The 18693-nt window shown below is 37.9% G+C and overlaps 1 protein-coding gene across 2 annotated transcripts in view; it reads left to right on the top strand.

Moving 5' to 3' along the window:
• The window catches only part of si:ch211-272n13.3 (ankyrin repeat domain-containing protein 26), a 128271-nt gene that overhangs the window by 48222 nt on the left and 61356 nt on the right, over positions 1-18693 (top strand). For both annotated transcript variants that reach the window (XM_059978311.1, XM_059978312.1), the window contains 6 exons: positions 1695-1776; positions 6355-6420; positions 6998-7071; positions 9996-10931; positions 13264-13391; positions 15389-15529. In XM_059978311.1, coding sequence (XP_059834294.1) covers positions 1695-1776; positions 6355-6420; positions 6998-7071; positions 9996-10931; positions 13264-13391; positions 15389-15529 — 1427 coding nt within the window. The remainder of the gene's footprint in view (positions 1-1694; positions 1777-6354; positions 6421-6997; positions 7072-9995; positions 10932-13263; positions 13392-15388; positions 15530-18693) is intronic.

The raw sequence follows: 18693 nt of genomic DNA, 5'->3' as shown, positions 1-18693 counted from the left end.
GTTTACATTTATAGTTGGATCTTCAAAGTCAAAGTCATTCCATGATAAACATGTTGATAAAAAGGTGAAACCTATATAACCAAAAGTTTGAGAAATCAATCACAAAGAAGATTTTAAAGGAACAAGTGATAAATGCTATAGAACCAATTTCTCTAATTTCTGGTAATTTTTATCCCCCACTCTCCCTTCTCTTTTTTTTCTCTTCCCAATTCTGGCTCTTAACCCTTTCATCACTGACCCAAGTCCCTGTAGTGCCCATCCTCCTTCCCTTTCTCTCATGGTCCATTCTCCTCTATTTGATTCCATCATCAGCCCTTTACTTTTCCCCCTATCACATCGCAGTATCTCACTTCTACCCCTCCCCCCAGTCACCCACCTTCCCTCTCACCTGATTTCTCCTACCACCTACAAGCTTGTACTCTTTCCTCTATCCCCACCTCCCACCTTGTTTTTTTGCTACCTTTCCGATCCTGGTGAAGGATCTCAGTCCGACACATCAATTGTTTATTCTCCATAGATGCTGTTCGACCTGTTGAGTTCAAGTATTTTGTGTGTTGTTCTGTTTTCCATCCTATGTGGATAATCTCATCTTTATCTACATTGACGATTGGCTGTCAAAAATTCATGGGAGAATAGGGCATTTGTAGGTTGATTCAAGGAAAAATGTTAAGCCTAGGCTTATGAAAGAAAATGAAGGATTGGGAGTGAGATAGACAGTATACATAATTTGAAAGGAAGAAACAAAATGTAGTTAGACAAGATGGGAGAAAAGCCTTGCCCAGAAAGGGCAGAAGTGACACAATTAATAGTTCCACATTCTGGAGCCTAAGTTAAAATGAATCCAGTCAATCATGTTGAAAATCAATTAATGAACTACGGCAAAATGCTAAATTATTCACTGGTGTCAAGTTAAAGAGGTAAAACAAATTGTTTATTTTTGTTGGAGTAGGTAAGAAGGGTTCTGTCAAAGGGTCTGCCAATTCATTCAAAAGGGGATTGTAAGAAAAGATAGGTTACATTTTAAATTAATTGTGTTCTTTATGGTTCTAATCATCTAAAGAAACATTCCAAATCATTGACAGCTATGACAGGTGGCAAAGCTAATGATACAGTTGTTAGAAGGCTTCTGCCCAACCCATCTCGTTACATTATTTGTGCGATGCTGCTGCCTATGGACTTGATACTAGGCTTGAGGTTTGGCTACACAGGGGAATACAGGTGATGAGTGTAAGAAACCTGGCCCCAGCAAAGAAGAAAATTGCAGGTTACTGTACACTGCTCAGCAACTGGTGTATTTTGGAAGTTGTTTAACATTATAATACTGCTAAAAATTAATGCAGTTCCATTCTCTGATTCTTTATTGTTTACAAAGCACACTATTTAAAAACTTATTGAAACAGTATTCAGTGGGCTTGCTCAATTTTCAAGCCATTTATTATATTTTATTGCAGTCTCTCTGAGGAAACTTGCAAATATGGGACTAGTTGATTTGTTCAATTATCCCTTTCTCATCGGAGGAAGACAAGTTTTTCATCATAGAACCGCAGTTCAAAATCTACTTGCTACTATGGCACAGCATGTTAAGGTTATATCACTGTGGTTACATGATCAATTGAAATATTTTCAATTGTATAACGTTTTGTTTAAATTTTATAGATGAGAAATTACATCAAACCTTTTTTTCTAAATTTTAGTCCATCTCAGAAGGCTCAAGGGACAAATCTATTGCTTCATCTGGTATCCTGGGCCAAAGGAATAAGATGAACCAGAATGAAGGTAATTGTATTTGTTTTTTCTCTTTTAAAAAAACTATTAATGCGATCAACTTTTCTCAAAATTGAATAGAATTTTTAAACTATAATGCTAAAATTCAGTTTAAAGGTCACTAATTTGGAGCATGTGGATTAGGATATCAGAGAATTGGTCATAGATTATGATCAAACTGACTCAGAGTTTTGGCAGATGCTGGAAATCTTGAGAATCACACAAAATTCTGCAGGAACTCAGCAGGTCTGGGAACATCTATGGAGGAAATGAATAATCAATGTTTCAGGTCGAAAGCCTCATCAAGACTGGAAAGAAAGAGGGCAAAAACCACAATAAAAAGGTGGGAGAGGAATGAGCACAAGCTGGCAGGTCCTGACGAAGGGTCTCGGCCCGAAACGTCGACAGTGCTTCTCCTCATAGATGCTGCCTGGCCTGCTGTGTTCCACCAGCATTTTGTGTGTGTTGTTTGAATTTCCAGCATCTTCAGATTTCCTCGTGTTTGCTGGCAGGTAGTAGTTAAGTTCAGGTGAGAGGGGGAAGACGGGTGGGGAAGGGGTGAAAAGGAATGGTGTGAGTAGCTAGAACGTGATGGGTGAAAGGTGCAAAGGACTGAAGAAGAATTTTGATTGGAGAGAATGGTTAGACCATGGAATAAAGGGAAGGAAGTAGGGAACCAGAGGGAGGTGATGGACAGGTCTTGATGATTTCTTTGTTTAGCATAAATGAGAGGAACAGAAACAGCTGATAATATTTGAGCTAATGAAGTTGTCATCTACATAAATATGTCAGTGTATTCTCGTGTTTGTGTTGTCCTCGCCTACCACCCCACTAGCCTCCGCGTCCAGCACATACTTCCCCAATACTTACGCCACTTCCAACGGGATCCCACCGCCAAACACATCTTTCCCTCCCCCTACATTCTGCTTTCTATGCGACACCCTTGTCCACTCGTCCCTCTCCACTGATCTCCCTCCTGGTACTTATCCTTGCAAGTGGAACAAGTGCTACACCTGCCTCTACACCTACTCCCTCACTCGCATTCGGTGCCCCAAACAGTCCCTTCAGGTGAGGCAACACTTCACCTGCGAGTCTGTTGGAGTCATCTACTGTATCTGATGCTCCCATTGTGGCCTCCTGGTTTATCGGAGAGACCTGACATAGATTGGGAGATCGCTTCACCAAGCATCTTTCCTCCTTCCACCAGAGAAAGCAGGATCTCCCGGTGGCCAGCCATGTCAATTCTACTTCCATTCCCATTCAGTCTATGGCCTTCATAGAGGAAGTTAGATATGGCTGTTGTGGCTAAAGGGATCAGAGGGTATGGAGAGAAAGCAGGTATAGGGTTCTGAGTTGGATAATCAGCCATGATCATACTGAATGGCGGTGCAGGCTTGAAGGACCGAATGGCCTACTCCTGCACCTATTTTCTATGTTTCTATGTTTACTGCCAAGATGAGGCCATACTCAGGATGGAGGACCAATGCCTAATATTCAGCCTGGGTAGCCTCCAACCTGATGGCATGAACTTCGATCCATTTCCCCATTTCTGTTTCCCTCCCTTACCATGTTGCTTTACCTGCCCATCCCTACCCTCTGATGCTCCTCCCACTTCCCTTTCTTCCAGGTTTTCTACCTTTCCTATAAGATCCTCCCCTTCTCCAGCCTTTTATCTCTTTGACCAATCAACTTCCCAGCTCTTTATTTTACCTTACCCCTCACCTACCATCTTGTATTTTTCTTCCTCTCCGCACCTCCCCCCACACCCTACCTTCTTACTGTGACTTTTCCCCTTCCTTTCCAGTTCTAAAGGGTGTCAGCCCAAAACATCAGTCTTTTACTCTTCCTTAGTTGCTGCCTGGTCTGCTGGGTTCCTCCAGCATTGTGTGTGTTGCTTTGGATTTCCAGCATCTGCAGATTTTCTCATGTTCATGTCAAAAAAATTACTTTGACAGTCTTTATATATTCTCAGCAGGTCATAAAGCAAATGACAGCTACAATTTATTTCTGAATGTATTTACAGGATAAGGAAATGGTGTAAACACGAGGAAATCTGCAGATGCTGGAAATTCAATCAACACACACAGTATGCTGGTGGAACGCAGCAGGTCAGGCAGCATCTATAGGGAGAAGCACTGTCAACGTTTCAGGCCGAGACCCTTCGTCAGGACGGACGAAGGATCTCAGCCCGAAACATCAACAGTGCTTCTCCTTATAGATGCTGCCTGGCCTGCTGCGTTCCACCAAGGAAATGGTGTACCTAGTTTGAAAATAGAAAAGAGCAACCAATTAATTTAGCTATTTGTTAGCTAAAGGTTAGCAGGTGTAACCCAGTATAAGAAAACTTCCAATTCTTTGAAAAATTCCATGGAATCCTTTGAGTTAATTTGATTGAACTTTGGATCAAACTGTCAACTAAATGGCAGCATCTTCAATTTTGTATAAACTCTTTCAATGTAAAATGGAGTAAAACTTGTTAGTTAAGGATTAAACATAGAGTTTTTGTGGTTCATTTTGGTATTATGTAATTTCCAATCTGAAATACAGCAGCAACTTGTTTTTGGATTGAATAGGAAGTTAGTTTAGTTTTCAGTGAATCAGCCGAGCCTTCTGACTTGGCTTGTAATTTGAAAATACAAGAGTTCTTTAACAAGAAGGTGTGCATTGGACAGTACTTCATTTGGTAGCTGGAGAGTTGAATTCCAGTCTTTCCTAATTTGGTTTTCATGTGGCATAGAATTAAATCCCGGCAACTGATTTGATTTTTAACAGAGGCATACAGTATATACGTAGTTTGTTTGTGTGTGTGTGCACACGTGTGCAATAAAAATACACAATATAAAAGTGCAAACCTTATTTATTCATCTGTACACATTACTTTCCATTAGAACATAAGAGGGTACTGCAGATGCTGGAAATCTAGAGCAATACACACAGTGTGCTGGAGGTCAGCCGGTCAAGCAGCATATGTAGATGGGAATAAATGTTGACGTTTTGGGCTGAGGCCCTTCATCAGGTCTGGAAAGGAAGGGGGAAGAAGTCAAAGTAGGAAGGTGGGGTAGAGGTGGAAGAAGTATAAGGTAGCAGGTGTTAGATGAAACATGGAGAGGGGAAGGGAATGAAGTAAAGAGCTGTGAAGTTGATGGGAGACTTGAGAAGGGGGAATCTAGCAGGAGAGGACAGAAGACCCTGGAAGAACAGTAAGGAGGAGGAGCACCAGAGAGAGGTGATGAGCAGTTAAGAAGAGAAGTTGTGAGAGGAAAACAAAAACGGGGAATGACGAAGGAGAGGAGGGGGAGTAATTAATGGAGGTTCAAGAAATCAGTGTTCAAGCCATCAGGTTGGAGGCTACCCAGACAGAATATAAGTTTGCTCCTTCACCCTAAGTGTAATCTTATCGTGATAGTAGAGGAGGCTATGGACTAACATATATTGGAATAGGAATGGGAAGTGGAATTGGAATGTGTGGTCATGGGGAAATTCTGCTTTTTGTGGCAGGCAGAGTGAAAGTGCTGTAACGAAGCAGTCTTCCAATTTACGCCAGGTCTCACCGATATACAAGTGGGTGCACCGGATAGAGTAGATGACCGCAGCAGGCTTGCAGAAGTGTTGCCCCACCTGAAAGGACTGCTTAGGGCCCTGAATGGTGGTGAGGGACAAGGTGTAGGGGCAGGTGTGGCAATTGATCCACTTACAAGCCAGGAGGATGATTAGTGGGGAGGGACGAGTGCTCGAGGGAGTTGCATAGAGAGCAATCCCTGCAGAAAGTGGGGAGAGGGAAAGATATGTTTGGTGATGGGATCCTATTGGAGATGGCAGAGGTTACAGAGAATTATGTGCTGGATGCAGAGGCTTGTTGGTTGGTGGTAGGTAAGGACAGGAGGAATCCTATCCTGGTGTGGCAGTGGGAGGATACGATAAGGGCAAATGTGCATGAAATGGAAGAGATGCGGGTGAAGGTAGCGTTGATGGTGGAGAAAGAGAAGCTTTCTTTGAAGAAGGTTCTTCTTGTCCTCACGAACCATCCCATAAGCCTCCACATCAGCAACATCTTGTATTCCGTCTGGGTAGACTCCAACCTGATGGCACGAATATCAATTTCACAAGCTTCCAGTAATTACCTCCCCCCTCATCATTCCCATTCCTGTTTCCCTCACCGCCTTCACTTCTTACATGCCTATCACCACCTCTTGAGTTTTGCTCCCCCTTCCTTTCTTCAATGGTCTTCTGTCCTGTCCTGTGAGATTCCCTCTTCTCCTGCCTGTATGTCTTCCACCAATCAACTCCCCAGCTCTTTACTTCACCTTCTTCCTCTCTCATGCTTTCACCTGTCACTTGCCACCTTGTACTTCTTCCTCCCATCCCCCACCACATTACTCTGACTTCTGCCTTTTCTAGTCCTGGTGGAGGGTCTCAGCCTGAAGCAATGACTGTTTATTCTCATCCATAGATACTACCTGACCTGCTAAGCTCCCCCAGCACTTTGTGTGTGCTGAACATAAATTTATAACTTCTGATTGAATAACTAAATGCATCAATATGTTTCAGTGGTTATATTTTGACAATAAAATTTGTTCTTTTTATATACAGTAGATGACTCAAACTGGGACTCTGAAAGTGCTTCTGTCAAAACGCCAAAAATGAACCACCAAACTGGTATGTTTATTCCATCACAACCATTTTTTACTCCACTCCGAACAGTATTTATTCTTAAACTCAAACCTGCATGTTATTTATTATTGATTTTTGTATGGTAACTTTTTTCATCACAATTATTCAGTCACAGAACATTGTGTATTACTGAACTGACAAGATCTTGAATAGATTCTAGGTCTGTATATTTATCAAACAATGATAGAATTTTTAAAGAGCATTGATGTCTGAAGCAGTATTAAAATTGTACTTGCAACACACACAAAATGCTGGAGGAACTCAGCAGGCCTGGCAGCCAACATTTCAGGCCTAAATCCTTCATCAGGAATTAATTCAAAACTGTGTACTTGGAGTACAGGGAACTATAGACCGGACTAAAATATCGTTTCCTTAACATAATTGAGTATAAAATGCTTAGCAGTAATGGCTGAACGGTAATATGGCTTGTCCTAGAAGTTGTCTCATTGACTCTGTGCACCTCCCCTAGAGTATCTGCAGTCTTTGGTAGGAATAAATAGGCAAAGATTTTAAAAGTGTACTGTTTTACTATTGATGTAACAATCTTTAAATATGTCTGCAGTTTCCCAAGGGGAGACGTCTCCAATTGAGGATGGAGGTAATGAAAATAGAAAGAATTATGAAGGGAAAAATGAGGTGAGATACTAATGTATATGTGTTGAATTTGATTGTGTATTTTAAAATAAAAGTCCTTAAAAATACACACACAACAAAACGGTAATTTTGCTTAATACTCATTTTCATCTGTGCGCTTTGCCAGCAAGGCCGTTGTTTATTTTGTATCGCTAAATGCCCTCTAAAAAGATGGTGGTAAGCTGTCACCTTGAACTGCTGCAGTTCTTCTCATAAAGTTATTTCCACAGTGCTGTTGATATTCCAGGATTTAACCAACAGGTAAAAGAGGTAAATGCCTTGATTTAGAGGTGTATCTGCAAGTATTCTCTTGCACCCGCTGTCCTTGTCCTCAATTGATATGGTCAAGTTTCTACAAAGATGATATCTGCATGAGTGATATAAGTAGCCTGTGTGATTTATTTTGCAGTTGCACCAGAGGTGAAGAATATACTTGTCTGGGGTGGTTGATGGAGTTCAAATTAAGCAGTCCAGTTTATTCTGATTGCATTGAGCTTCTTGGGAGTTGTCAATGCTGCACTGTTTCAAGCAGGTGGAAAGTATGTTATCAAATTCCTGATCTGTGCCTTGTAGGTGAATGACCTAGGAATATCAGGAGGTGAAAATCAAAAGCTGGATTTACTGATGTAGTTACTGTATTTATGTGACTGGTGCAGTTAATTTTCTGCACAATGGGGTGACTTTGCGGTGTTGATGGTGAGTGGCTTATGATAGCAAGGCCGTTTAACATCAAGGATAGATTCTTGCTTGTAACTATTTGTCAGCCCATGCCTAAATGTCAAAATTTTGGTGTGTGCAGACTTGGATTGCTCCAGTAGCTGAGGAGCTGTGAAAGAATCTGAACCTTATGCAGTTATCAGCCAGTTGAGCTGATGATATTGCCTTGAACTCCTTCAGTGAAGTTCTGTGGTTGGAATGATTGATCTCTGGCAACCAGAGTCATTGTCCTTTGTGTGAGTTCTGTCTTGATTTATGTGTTTTCCCTCCAGTGTCTAATGACTTCTGTGTCATTAGTTGTCTTGATGTCAAGGGAAGTCACTGTACCTCATCTCTGGAATTTAGCTATTTGGTTCATATTTGGACTGCATGAAATTTTTGGAGAACAAGTGCAATTTTAGAGCTTTTTGATGATCGCATCCGTCAGTTTTCAAAATTAATTCAATTCAAGTTTAATTGTTATTCAATCCTGCATGAATATTCAATACAGCCAAATGAGACAGCATCCATCACTTTTCATAGTAAACAGTAAACTGCATACAAATTTAGCTGGATTGTATTTTTTTTTTGTGAGTGGGATATATATCTGAGCAATTTTCCACATTGCTAGAAACAAGTGTATGATGCAACAACTTGGCTAGGTGTCATTTGTTCTGGAGTGCAGATCGTTCAGTATTGTAGCTGGGAATTTGTCAGATTTTTTACTGTATCTACTGCTCTCAGCTATTTCTTGATTTCATGTAGAAGAAGTCAAAGTAACTGGAGACCATCTGTGATAATGATGATGAACACTGGAGTAGACTGAGATATTTTGATAGTGATTGACAGTGGTTGACAGATGCAGTTTAATTTTAATTACAAACGTAATTTGCATTTCAATAATCACAACTTATGTAAAAGGTTCTTAAGACAGTTTTGACCAAATCTTTATTTTCATTTCCCAATGAATAAAAACTTAGTTATAAAGCTCGATGTTCCGTAAAATCAAATCAAACTCAAGTTTAATTATCATTCAAGTATACATCAATACAACCAAATAAAACAGCGTTCCTCTGGGGCCAAGGTGTCAAACATGCACGGCACAAGGCGCATAGCATATCCAAGATAGCGAACACACAAACAGTCATGCAAAAAAATTATATATAGCCCAAGTCCCTGAGTGATGAAGTTCCCGGCAGTTCGCAGGCAATGCTGTTTGTCATTCCACCAATCGAACACTGGAGGCAGCACTGAAAGGAAAGGCCGGCCTTTATTTAATAACTTCCTGAAACAGTCCACTATCCCTGCAGGCTTCAAGTCAGTCACCATCACTCTGGTGCCCAAGAAAGCCACAGTAACTGAGACAGGTCAGAATTAAGTGTATTTCAGGAGTTTGGTGTCAGGCGTGCAAGTAATGTGGCCTGTCTAATGCAATTACTGATTCTAATTAAACCAGCTTACTGGAGATGATGCCCTGGGAGACACTTCTGATTATGATTTGCCTATCCTCCAAGTTGATTTTCAGATTTGGTGTTGACACAATCTTCTCATGCCATTTTGTAGATACAATGTTACAAAAGTAATTCTGGTCAGCACTTGCCTAACATTATAATATTTATAAACACAAGGGATTATGCAGATGCTGGAAACGTTGAGCGGCACACACAAAATGCTGGAGGAATTCAGTAAGTTGGACAGCATCTGTGTAAGTAAAGAAATAGTGAACATTTTGGACTGTGACCCTCCATCAGGATGGAAAAGAAAGGGGGCAGAAGGTTGAGGAGTACAAGCTAGCAGGCGATACATGAGAGACCATGTGAGGAGAAGGTGGGTGGTTGGGGGACGGGAATGAAGTGAGAAGTTCGGAGGTACCAAAATGAAACATTATCTGTTTATTCCCTTCCAGAGATACTGCCTGATTTAGAGTTCCTCCAACATTTTCTGTGTAGTATTAAAGTACTCTTACCTGTCTGTGTCCACAAGTACTCCCTTTCTGACTTAAGGTCAGAAAAAGGCTTTGTTGTAAATTAATATGCAGCTATATATTTTATTTCTACTTAAGTATTTAGTCAGCTTTTGTTATTATGATCCTGACCTCTCTTTACCTGTTTCATATGCTTTCGGAAGGATATACATATTTTGAAAATGGCCAATATCAATGGCAAAGTGGCAACAAAATGTCTACAATCTGAAAATGAAACTTATAAACATGTTTTGTTTTTTTACACAAGAAAGCAGAGGAAATGAACCTGAATGAGGAGCCCAATATGACCAATAGTGACAGCACTGCTGAGATGGTGCGGGTAGAGGAGAATCAAAGAAAGACCGTGAATGGACAATATGTCAAAGTCCAGACAAAAGAGGACACAAAAACATTACATTGGAGAATTGTAACAGCTGAGCTGGAACAAAGGATCCAAGAAATTTGGCGCAATAAAAATGACACTCTGGAATATGCAGAAAATTATTCTGGAAGCTGCTCAAGTAGTGAATGTAATGAAGATATTGCAATTACTCCTTTTGGAAATAACAAAATTACTGCTTTAGAGGAAGAATTAGAAGAAGAGAGCATAAGTAATGATGATGACCATGATGTGCTTGATCTTCTTAATGAGCCAGAAGAAGCAGCAGGTTTTACTGTGGAGCCAAGAGATGATCAGCAAACACTCAAAATATGCAAGTCCAAGCCAGCGGAAAATAATGGTGATAACAGATTGGCACACACTTGTGTACTTAAGGAAAAACAGGAGTTAAACTGGGAAGCAGTTAAGGAATGTATTGTAAAGAAAGAAGGAAATAATGATGCTGGTTACCTTTCTAACAATGACAGTGATTTTCATAAAGTAGAATCTAGGACTGATAACAATGGACCTTCTGATAAAAAATCTGCTTCGTTTGGAGAAGCTCCTACAGAATTGGTAGACTTTTCATCTATCAGAAATGAAAGTCTGATGTCCAACTGTTTCCCCAATCCTGACGCAAGACGTTTTGAATCACCAGATTTGAAACACTGTCGAAAAACTGTCCATCTGCCCTCTGTGGTGGCTGCTAAATCTTACTTGGATGAAGAATTAGAGGAAGAAGAACAACAGTTTAAGAATGAAGTAGGAATGCTGAAAGTCGAGTTCCTGGCTTTGGAGAAAAAAAAAGTACAGCTGGAGAAAGAGGTAGAAGTTTCCCTAAAAATCCTCCATGATGTGTATAAATTTTGCCTAAGTCATTTTGCCGTATTTCAACTACTTTGAAAAGTAGTGTGCAAATAACTGGATTTGCCCATTACATATTGGTATTTAATGCATATTTTGGGATTTGTTTCCTCGGTTGCCTTCAGGTAGGATAAAAATGCATTTTTCCTACCTGAAAACAATTGATGCAACAAATACAAGTTTTGAATATTTAGGCAAATTACTGATCATCTACATCGAACTGAATTTATAAATTATTGGATCCTGATATTTTTGATCCAAGTTTCATCAGAAATCACAAATAAAGCATTGTGCTAGTTGCCTACCATCGTTATTTAAATGTTACTCGATCAATGTAGGTGAAAGAAGTATAGAGAGAGAGAGGGAACTAAGGCAGTGTGTCTTCTTATCCAAGACTCCTGATAAGAATAAATTCCATTGCTTCAATTAACCAATAAGATAGCCCCTATTTAAGTAATGTGATACCCTCCACTGAAACTAAGTTTCAAAAAAGATATGAGAACCTTCAATCACTAAAAAACACACTGAACAATTACATGTCTATAAATAATTATATAAAAATGTAAACAAGCATAAGAACGTTAAACTACAAGGAAAATGACCATTATACACTCCAATTCAACAAAATGGAAGTTGGCAAAAAGACAAAATATGATATGGTGTTTGCTTCTCAACCACTTTTAGATAATTTTGTTAGTTTCTTTTGAGACAATCCAATGCAAAATGGTGTTGCCGATAGTTAAATATATTCTGTTTTACCAAAATAACATGAACTGTATGCTTCATCCACTAAGATTACAATAAGATAACTTGATTGTATATTCTCAGAAAATACTAGGAAATATTTTGCCAATACAGACTACACGATGCGTATCACTTAAATTAACTCAATTTACCTAATGAGCGCATCCTTTTAAGTAATGTAAGTTTGATATGAAAATGAACCTCAATAAGAAATTGTTTCTTGAAGAAGAAATTTGGCAAAGCATGTTTTAACTTCACTATCCTGATTAGTTTTAATAAGCCAATATTCCAAAAAGTTTTAAAATTGATTCATTTTGCATTGAATACAATTAATGATAGTTTCCACTTCTCTATCAGGTAGAGAATTCCAAAGACACTCCATCCAAAGACACACATGCAACACATAATATAGCAGAGAGAAAAAAATAAAATTAAAATAATAATGATAAATAAACAAGAAAATTAATTACAGTATACATATATTGAATAAATTTTTAAAAGTGCAGAAGCAGAATACTGTATATGTAAAAAAAAAAGTGAGTTAGTGTCCAAAGATTCAATACCCATTTAGGAATCAGATGGCAGAGGGGAAGAAGCTGTTCCTAAATCGCTGATTGTGTGCCTTCAGGCTTCTGTACCTCCTACCTCATGGTAACAGTGAGGAAGAAGGCATGTCAGATAAGATTTCCCCTTAAGGAAACCATGTTGTCTTTGGCCTATTTTATCATGTGCCTCCAAGAAACCAAAATCTGATCCCTTATAATAGACTACAGCATCTTCCCAAACACTGCAGTAAGGCTACCTGGCCTATAGCTTCCTTTCTTCTGCCTCTCTCCCTTCTTAAACCCACACGGTTCGCAGGGAGAACTTATAAACTCCTTACAGACAGTTCTGAAGCTGAACTCTGGAACGCCCCGAGTTGTAATTGCTTTGCACTAATTGCTATGCTATCATGGCGCCCTTCCTTACTTAAGTGAGGAGATCAAAAGGGTTTGCTGTATATTAGTTATGGCCACACCAAAATCCAGGACAGTTTCAGCAAAACCTACCTACTTTTGTACTCTATCTTCCTCACTATTAATTCATGTGTATTTTTCTTTTTTGTGTGTGTGTTTTGTACATTTTGAATCCTTTTTGTGCACATTACATGCTACTTATGTTTATAGTTGCAGTCATCTAGCAATTTAATTACTGTTTCATGAAATAAATGTTAATTCCTATTTTTGTTTAATCCTTCATAAATAGCAGAATGCACAGAAGCATTTCTATTAGAGTTATGACTGCCTTTTGGTTTGTGTACATACTGTAGAAATGTACTCGACAGAGGTGATGTAGAAAAAGGTTGTGGGCTAAAGACCGAAGAAAGTAAAAAGTTTATTTTAATGAGTATTTTGTTGTTGAGTCATCTTTGTCGATTTCAATTACAGTAAAATTATGGATCTGCTACTTGAGATCACAATTGCAATTGCACTTTTATTGATGTTTTACTGGTTGATATTAGGTTTCTGAATATGATTCTGATAATCATTAAACTTTTTTATATTTTCAGGTTATAGTAGCAAAAGAAAATATGCAGCAACATAACGTAACACCCTACTTTATGACGGGTATGCACAAGGTTGCACCAGCAGAACCCATTCTAAACAAAGGCAAAACAGAAGGGCCTCTTTTAGAAGGGTAAGCTAATTTCTGTATATGCTTTGATTGCCTTAGTAGCTATATCAGGAGGTTTTGTTGCATAAAAAAGGATAACTAAAGTTAATTGATTAACTATTGAAATTAATGCTTTAAACATACCTCTGAAATTTTTCTCTACAGATTCTGTATAATTTATGTATGATTGTAGAGTTTTTTTTAAAAAATCATGGATTCACCAGGAAGACAGTTTTGCATGAAATGCATATTTCATTTATATAGTACTACATTAATATAATGCGATTTATGACAAAGATGGTGCTTAATGTTGCATGTTAAAATGATCTTACAAATTGGAAATTTATATTGTGTTGTTGAAGTTAACTCTGTATATTTGCATGCAATTTTAAAGTAATTTATGCCATTGTCCAGTTCAGACATGGATTTTGGACTGAAAGGATGAATGTTTCAGGTTTTTAGTTGGTATAATGAGGCAGTTTCATGGATCTGGTGACTGAGACAAAAGACACTGATTATATATAAGCATATCAATAATTTATTTAAATGGCAGGTGTTACTCTTATACCTCTGAGGAGCCTGGAACCGGAAATTGATGGTTTATTTGTGTGCCATGGCAATAGGAAAGAGTCACAGCAACTTCTAAGTAGGCCAATCAATCACTGACACGGTGAAAGCAGCTTTCAACTGGCAAATAAGCCAACTCCCACATGACAGATTTCTGGATGCTTTTATAAATATTAAATAATTAGATTGAGATCACTTGTGGAGAAACATTACAGCTTATAAATGAGGAAAAATATGGAATTCAAAAAAGATACATTCTGGAACGATACCAAACAAAGTAGTTTATAGTTTTATATTTGTTCTTGGCAAAGTAAGTTTAATATTGCTAGAGATTTTTTTCCAAACACAATTGTCACCTTCAAGTTCTCTCATCACCTTTATCTGTATTTAGAAGAAAGTTCATACACAAGGCCAGAATGTGTCCCAAACCCATACATTTTACTAGTCACCACTATAATTTGACATATTTCTGCCAAGTATAATCCTGAAAATGATCAGGCAACAGTCATAATTTTGTATCCAGCTCTGTGAATATATCATCATGTGCATTAAGGTTATTCTAATAACTTTCCTAGCTGCTAGAAAATATTTTAAATGTAGAATTTCTTTAGTATGTGTCAGTTTTTATTTCTCAATTAATCAGATATGTATGCTTCCTATTGAGTTATTTTCAATTGCTTTCTCTCTTTATTTGGTTACCCTGAATTCTGTCTTCTACACTGTTAAATAACATCCTTCATGAATGACTGAAGAGTAGAGGGGTGGAAGGAATATTTTCTGCAAGATTATACTGCCATGACACTTATCTATATTTCTTAGTAATATAATGATCATTAATAGAAGATTTCAAATGTATACTTATCAATTCTTCGAAATGTCCTAATACCTGCTCTCAGTTCTTTGCACCACCTACTAATGTGGCTGGATCCAGACTTCCAGGCTTCATCTTACAGTCCACGACTGGGATATTTCAATATTTATCCAGCATCCTTCACTTCATGCACTTTCTGAAGATTATATATAATTGTTTCAGAGAACTGAAATCTTGCATACTTATAGTAAATTAAACATTTCTATTATTGCATAATGTCCATGATTAGCAAAAATAATTTTTTAATTACGAAATAGAAATTTTACGCTATAAATGAGGAAGAATCCATTTAATAAACTTCAGAGTTTGCATAGTTATTAATCATTTACATTTTTGTTTTGGATCAAACTGTAGTTATAGCACTTTATTGTTTCAAATGTAACTCTTCAAATAATGACTAATATTCATATACATGGTACACCACCCCACAAAATTCAGACTGCTGGGACAATATAGAAGTATTCTCAATGTGTTGAAAATATAAATTACAAACTGTGCTTCCTGTTCTGTCCCTGCTATCCAAGAACATCTGCAGGGCACGTCTACTTGAGTATGTTTGTGAGATAAATATTTTCATTTAAAGGAGTAACTTGGGCTCAAATGAGGAGAAATATGAAAATCAACATAATCAAGAGAGGCCAATCAAACAACATCAGTTATCTGCAATGAATACCTTATCTGCCTTTGAAGATAGTTCTGCAAGTGAGATATCCCTAGATGAAAAGTAAGTACTTTATTATTTATATTTTAAACATGAGTACTCAAAATTGAACATATGTTGCTGGAATTTCTGTTTTGGAAAATTTTATCACTTTATGTTTATTACAACTTTTGTACAAGAATGATGGTGAACAAGAGAAAATCTGCAGATGGTGGAAATCTGAGCAAAACACACAAAATGCTGGAGGAACTCAGCAGGCCAGTCAGCATCTATGGAAAAAAGCACAGTTGAGGTTTCGGGCTGAAACCCTTCTGCAGATCTGGAGAAAAAAAGCTGACAAATAGATTTGAAAGATGGAGGAGGGCAGAGAGAAACACCAGGCGATAGGTGAAACTTAGAGAGGGAGGGATCTCTTACAGCTACCTGGACTATATCTCGTCAAATCCTGCTACTTGTAAAAACGCCATCCACTTCTCAATTTCTCCATCTCCGCCGCATCTGCTCTCAGGATGAGGCTTTTCATTCTGGAACGAAAGAGATGTCCTCCTTTTTCAAAGAAGGGGGCTTCCCTTCTTCCACCATCACCACTGCCCTCAAACACATCTCTTCCATTTCACGCATGTCTGCTCTTTGCTTCATCCCTCCCCCCTCCAAGTTTCATCTATTGTAGGTGTTTATCTCTCCCTTCCCCCCCATCTTTCCAAACTACTCCTCAACTTTTTATCTGCAGTCCTTTGGAAGGGTTTCAGCCTGAAAAGTCAACTGTTTTTTCCATGGATGTTGCCTCGCCTGCTGAGTTCCTCCAGCATTTTGTGTGTGTTGCTTGAATGATGGCAAAAATGCCTTCATGTGCAAATCTTAGAATCCTGTATACTGTGTAATAACATGGTTTAAGAAAACTATGAATAATACCTTTTCTAGTTGTTTATTCTATTTAATGAAAAAGAGGATTTTACAGTATCAGTAAAAATGAATGTAGAAAAACATTGTCCAAAGTTATTTCAAAACTTGGAAGGAAACAAAAGAAACTTGTTAAACTGCAGGGGAGTTGGAAAGGCAGAGTCACTGACATAAAAGGAACTGAGCATGTGGATAGGCTGTAAATAATGTTTCTAGTCAGTAAGTGGAAATAGAGAGTAAGAGCATAAAAGAACGTGGGTAGAAGAATGTAGGAGTTGCAGATGACAGTGTGGGAAGACATGCCTGGCATGGCCTCCACTCTCATGGGAGAAAAACAAGTAAGCTAATATCGTACTTCGATGACTGATATTCAGTTACTTGAAGTTGTTGAATTCAAATTGGGACATCAAAGGCTGCAACATGCTCAGACTGAGGATGAAGTATTTTAAACATACTTTTAAAACATATTTTAAAACAAGCTTTAATTGGGCCTCATTGTAATAGTACTGGAATCCACAGAACTCCAGTTGGAGTGGAGGTTCCAGTATTGTCACATTAGTAAATATAACAGCCTTTGAAGGGATATCAAGAAGGATGCAGATCAACCATTTTCACCTTAGTAGCGGCAGCCTTTTAGAAACAATAATCAGGGAAAAATAACATCCAAATGATCTCGCTCTCAACCATGATACCTATTGAAGTTAATCCCATTTGCTTACATTGGGCCCAAGTCCCTCTCTCCTGTTCCTATCCAAATGCCCTATAATGTCTCTCATAATCTTATCAACTGCTGAGGTCACTTTTCGACTTCCATACTCCAGTGAGGATAAACCTTGCCAATCCAATCTCTGTTTGAAAGCTAAAGCCTCCATTCCTGGCAACATCTTGATTAATTACTTCTGCAGTCTTTCCAGTGCTATCACATACTTTATGCAGTGAGTGTTGCTTTTTAAGATTCTGATACAACTGATTTATTTACTTGCTCCAAATCCAATGTACATTGGTGTTGTGATTTAATGTATATGTGAAACCTGTCAAAGAATATAACATACAACATAGTATTTATTATGTCATAAATATAAATTGAAAATGCTGATCCAATTACCAAACACATTGGTATCAAGTTCCATAGAAATTATAACTTTATGACAGACGCTTCTTATTCACTAATTATGTATACAATTTATATTACTTGTTTGCATTTAAACCTAATATTGAGAGTATATACAAGATGGTTCAGAACAGGAAAATTGTTTTCTACAAACAATGTTCTCTTTTGAAGTGGAAGTTATAGACTAATTTTCCTTTTAATTCCTGTTCATTTTGGGGGGAGAATTTTGTTACAAAAATTGATTTCCTGCACAATATTCCACCACATCATGTGCTTTATAAAGCATTTCCCCGTATTTTTTCTCCAGAAATATAGTAATTAAATTCCCTGTGACATCAGAAGTGTTATTTTCCAGTTGTTTCTGGTGCAGGTGAACTGGTTATTGATGAAATGGTATGCAATGCTGTTCAAATGTTGATATTAGCACAAATTTAATTTTGCCATTCATTGGATAATTTATTAATAATTGAATAGGAAAAAATGCATGGAATAACATGAGATTGTTGAGCAGAATTTCATGCACAAGTGCAAGAAATGGCAGCATTCGCATGAACTTACTTTCCTGGTTAAAGTAGCCAAACTTCTGAAGTACTAGGGAAATGGATAGTGAAGTATAACCAATGGAAGTGTATTAGAAGGAGAGGAACTTGAGGTATTTTCAGAGAATTGTCAGCTGAAAGAATTGCCTCCAGTGTTGGGATAAAGAAAGTAGATCTTCCTCCTATGCATAATGCATGGAAGGTGGAAGAACTATGAAAAGTTTATGATAGGGAAGGGTGACAATAGCATGAAGATACTTCAATACAAGGAGCATATCTTAAATTTGATCCGCTGAGGAGAAAAGTGTGGGTAACAGCTATACTAGCAATCAACATTTTTGTTTAAATTCATTTGGGACGGATTTTTTAAAAACTTGTCATTTAAGATTGGGTCAACACTAAAACAGTTAACAGTTGTATGTATATCAGCAATGAGTGTGAGTGGCTTGCTGCTGGCTGTAAGCTCCGATCATAGTTATATACATTAAAGACAGACATTTAAGACTGATAAGCTCGTATGTTCAGCACATTTTTGATATCTATTGATAAGTCAAATAACATTTTGAATTGATTCTTGGAACAAATAATTATTGATTAAAGCCCATAACTAAACTTTCATTATATTAAATGAAATAAAAATGATTTAAGTTTGCCATTCAATGCTCTCCCTTAAGCAC

Source organism: Hypanus sabinus, chromosome 8, assembly GCF_030144855.1.
Source record: "Hypanus sabinus isolate sHypSab1 chromosome 8, sHypSab1.hap1, whole genome shotgun sequence".
Classification (NCBI taxonomy): domain Eukaryota; kingdom Metazoa; phylum Chordata; class Chondrichthyes; order Myliobatiformes; family Dasyatidae; genus Hypanus; species Hypanus sabinus.
This window is presented reverse-complemented; position numbering and strand designations above follow the sequence as displayed.